This window comes from Pimephales promelas, chromosome 18 (assembly GCF_988280905.1).
Source record: "Pimephales promelas chromosome 18, fPimPro1.hap1.1, whole genome shotgun sequence".
Lineage (NCBI taxonomy): Eukaryota > Metazoa > Chordata > Actinopteri > Cypriniformes > Leuciscidae > Pimephales > Pimephales promelas.
In genome coordinates, this window is record NC_142786.1 from 17,871,076 (window position 1) to 17,875,504 (window position 4,429).

The following is a 4,429-nucleotide window of genomic DNA, read 5'->3' on the forward strand; positions in this document are numbered from 1 at the left end:
TAAGAAGGGGTTTTCAAATTTAACGCTACATCTCTAAGCCAATCAGCATGCAGCGTTGACCGTCGCTCCGCGTTCTGACCAATAGGATCAGTACATGAAGATTCTGGCCAATGGTTCAGTGTTTCACTTTTCCGGCTGCAGAAAGAATCAAGCGCATTGGTGGATGATGATGATGATGATGATACATTTTCCCGGAAGAAGTCTAGCGACATTCTCACGTGTGGAAACGGGATGGTTTTACACGCTTAGTCACAGATAATGTGTGTTTATCAGATAAGCTTCAAATGCTATCTTTAACATTTTTATAATATTAATTCTTTGTAAATAACATCGGAGTTTAAAAATGTCAGGTTCAGTTTTATTATCATTGCACCAAGAGCTCAAGCAATGCTTTGCGGTTCTGAAAGCGAATAAAGCCGTGTGGGACAGTGCGCTGGCGGACTGCGAGCCTCTCCTGAGCTCTATAGGGAACATTGCAGTGCAGTTAAAGGCTTTGAAACACGTCCAGCTCGCAAACACTCCTCTCGCTAGTTTCCCTGGTTTACAGGAACGCCTTCATTGCAAACTCTCTCTGGCTGTGGATACAGCGCTCGGGAAACTAGCAGAGAACATGTGAGTCTTGTTTCATGATCATTTCAATGGTGGACAAAGTACACAACCCCCTTACTTCAGTGAAAGTACTGCGTGAGCTTAGAATTATAAAGTTCAATCTCCGTTTAGGGTAGTTCTGAGATATTGAGCATCAAAGTTTTTACATCCCAGCTGGCAAAACTGTTATGTAGTATAATCTTCTATTATAGCTCAACAAGACCATCACCCTATAGGTACTTTGTGAATAAAATATCAAAATCCTGGCTCATTTGGAAATGGGATTTTTTAAGATGACCCCAATGGAGATAGAACCTTTTAAGTCTGAGAGCTCTGATTCTGTTTGGAATTATAAGGTTCTGTCTCCACTTTTACCATTAAAACCCCACATTTCAAAGAATAATTGTATATAACCATTGATTTTAATCAATTTATATATTTATAATACAAGCACACAGCTTGTAGTATATACTATAATATAATAGTATAGTATCAAAGCCAAGCAAGTTTGTAAGAAAAACAATTTTTTTTCAAAGAACATGGACATGGAGTAATTACACAATACTACACCTCACTCCGCTGTACTGTAAAAAACATTTAGGAAGCATCTTACATTAAAAACGTTTAATTTAGTAGATTAACACAAAATATTGTAACATCATGAAAATTATGTTTTCATCCCTTATTATTCTGTATGTCTGTTTTGTTATGTATGATGTAGTTCATGTTATGTAATTTATGTTGTCATGACTCTTTCCAACCTTCTATCTTTACTTTCTAAATACTGCCTCGTAGTATGCTTTGTCAACTGCAGGCATGTACTTGAACATGGATAAATATTAGACAGATTAGACAATGGGACCCACTGAGGCACTGTCCAGGACTCAACAGGATAAACAGTCACAGTTGCATTGCTTGGATATTGAATCTACTGGAGATAGAACCTTATAATGCCAACTCGGTTAATGTTTTGTGAGATGGAACCTTTGTATTTTATTAATAACTACTAACAAAATATTTTTTTTTACAAAAATAACACCACACAGGCATTAATAAACACCTAATACCTGACAATTGCATTGCTTAGCACCTGTACAGTACTTCCTAAATTGAAGGGTGTTTTCTTATAAAATTATTTTCTCTGTAGTTGTCTTTATGCCACATTTTCTATCTGTGCCGTTGGTTTCCCAGATACTTTTCCAGTTCCGCAAAACAAAGCAGTGTTTACACAAAACACAATCTTACTCACAATCTTGTTCAGGCTACAGAGCTAAGAGGTGGGTTTTGATTAGTCTGTCCGTGTTCCTTCAGGGTTTTAATTGGATATTGAATCTACTGGAGATAGAACCTTATAATCCCAACTCGGTTTATGTTTTGTGAGATGGAACCTTTTTATTTTATTAATAACTACTAACAAAATATTTTTTTTTTTACAAAAATAACACCACACAGGCATTAATAAACACCTAATGGATCAGATTATGTCAAAAACTCAATTTCGACCAAAAGTGGTGATAGAACCTTATAATTCTAAGCTCACGACTGGTCAAATATTACGTTACAAGTAAAAGTTGAAAAGACCGATTTTTACACAAGTAAAAGCACAGAAGTACTCGTTTTTAAAAGTACTTCAAAAGTAAAGAGTAAATGCATTGTTTTATTAATGTTGCATTATTGTATACTTACAGTACCGTATGCCTCTTGAGTTACTAGTAACTTACACACACCAGTTACTAGTATCTTTAGGAGCTTTTAGAATGTCATAAACCCTATAGAGACTAAACAACTGAAAATCATCCTCTGACTGACGTTACTACTTGGACCTTGACAGAAATGTAGAGTAAAAAGTATATTTGTCTTTCAAATGTAGTGAGGTTAAAGTAAAAAGTTTCCAGGAGAAATAATACTCAAGCAAAGTACAGATACTCATAAAGTGTACTCTAGTCCTCAAGTAAATGAGTGTGTTAGTGTCTCCCATTAGCAGTGCACGGTGTAACGGTGTGTTTGTCCACAGGGACGCCCTCCAGCGAGTGCGAGATGCCGTCGGCCAGCAGGTTTCGGCTGTTTTCCAGCTCTATGAGAGAAACACACAGACTCTTGACGTCGCTGCATGTGTGTCCAGATCAGCCGCGTTTCCCTCCATCTCAGACATGCTAGAGTGGCTCCAGGATTCAGAACGACACTTTCGTATGCAGTATCCTTCAAAGTTTAAAGTCACCATGAAATCAAAATTGACATCAGTATTGTTTTAAAGTCCCCTCGTAGTCAATAATTTGATCACTTAAAACACCAAAATGACATTTTTAAAAGTTTTTTTCCTTTTGCTTTAAAATATCTCGAATGTAACTCGACACCCTTGCCTCATTTAGTATGCACGGTTCTATGAATATGCAAATGAGTCGCGCCTCCACTCACTCAGAGGTCCACTGGTTGACGATCACACGTTGATCTGATTGGTTACAAGGTCATTTGTGACGTCAGAAACACCAGCGATTTCAAACCGTGTTTTTAAGAGTGTCTTTGGTTCACTGCAGTTTTAAGCAGGAAATACTCAGCAATGCTGTCGACTTATGAACTTTCACATGGTGTGTCTTAAAGCGTATTAAAAATGGATGGATTTTCACCATGGGGGAACTTTACATGGATGTTCCTGCCTGGTGATCTTGAATCTGAATAACTTCCTCTTCTCTGATGGTCTACATTTGATCTTGTTTGATAAAAGTTTCACGTCACAATAGGAAAGAAAGAAAAAAAACACTTCCATTTCATGCCGGTCATTCGGTAAAAGTTTCTGTGCATCTATTTACGGAAATAAAATGGGTGAAATGTATTTGCCTGCAGTTTTGTTAGGGAATGTAAGTAATTCTAAAATCCTCCCGTGTCACTTCGACGGCTCGTATCGGTAAGCCAGCTCAGCTGTCTGTGAGCCACACACACACACGCAGTGATGAATTCCTCAGCGTGGGGTCAGATTAGTGTGCAGAAGGACGCTCCTGCAGACGCTGACACCCAGTGACCTCGTGTTGATGGAAACGGCACCGAAGCAATGGCAATGTCTTCACTCCGCAAGCGGAGAACAGAGAATCGCAGGTTTGTGCACTGTACTCACTCATGGCCCATTCTCAGGCCTTTCTCTGATTACAAGTGTTTTGCACTGAACTGTTACAGCCATAGATATCCATAATAATGGCTAGATGCCTTACGGCAGAGTCTCTATCGTCATCACCGGCGGCCATCTTGGCACAGGCAAGCGTTCTCTGTGGTTCCTGATGTAAGATGAGTGGTCAGCACTAACACAAATACTCTTATCTTGCTGCAATCTTGATGGATTTACAAATGGTTTGGTTTCTTACAAACGTTATTAACGTGCCTATAATTCTGGATGGTTATTTATTTATACACTTATTATAAGTATGCAGTGTCATAACTAGATCTGTGATGTTTATAACAAACAAAACTGTTTGAAAATCGGTAGAAAATTGAACAAGTTATGGTTATTTAAAAAGTACATGCACTCATGCACAATGTTACGAGTGAGCGAGCTGCCTGTGGCAAGATGGATTCTTAAAATATAAGAATATATATATTTTGTGTGTGTATGTTTCAGATTCATTGAGTCAAGTATCATTCTTCATGGAGACTGAATGAATCTCGGCTGTGTGATTATCCAGAGCTCATTTCCACAGTATCGCAACAAAGGATCTGTAAAGAGAGTTTGTCATCCGGATACACATGCAGTGCTTCTACTTCCATGGAGCTCACATTTTAATATTCTTTGCAGGACTGTACCTCAGCATCACTGTAAGAGCAGGGCTCTATTTTAATAAATCTGGTTATTTAA

General features: G+C 38.2%; 1 protein-coding gene across 2 annotated transcripts; it reads left to right on the forward strand.

The window, feature by feature from the left end:
- The first annotated feature begins 196 nt into the window (after nt 1-196).
- Nucleotides 197-4,429, forward strand: airim (AFG2 interacting ribosome maturation factor). Of its 2 annotated transcripts, XR_016147348.1 has the most exons (5): nt 197-612; nt 2,603-2,782; nt 3,560-3,678; nt 3,757-3,834; nt 4,196-4,429. XR_016147348.1 is itself a non-coding variant. In XM_039667562.2 (4 exons), exons 1-4 carry the CDS (start codon nt 344-346, stop codon nt 4,234-4,236), a joined length of 609 nt encoding a protein of 202 aa, XP_039523496.2. In that variant the 5' UTR covers nt 197-343; the 3' UTR covers nt 4,237-4,429. The 2 variants fall into 2 exon arrangements, 1 of the variants encoding a protein (XP_039523496.2); XM_039667562.2 differs by lacking the exon at nt 3,757-3,834.

Excerpts from the sequence above, each read along its gene's own strand:
- airim (XM_039667562.2), top strand. The coding sequence starts at position 344 with ATGTCAGGTTCAGTTTTATTATCATTGCACCAAGAGCTCAAGCAATGC. Across the intron at positions 2,783-3,559 it reads GAACGACACTTTCGTATGCA|ATTAGTGTGCAGAAGGACGC; the intron begins GTATCCTTCAAA and ends GCGTGGGGTCAG. Across the intron at positions 3,679-4,195 it reads CGGAGAACAGAGAATCGCAG|ATTCATTGAGTCAAGTATCA; the intron begins GTTTGTGCACTG and ends TGTATGTTTCAG.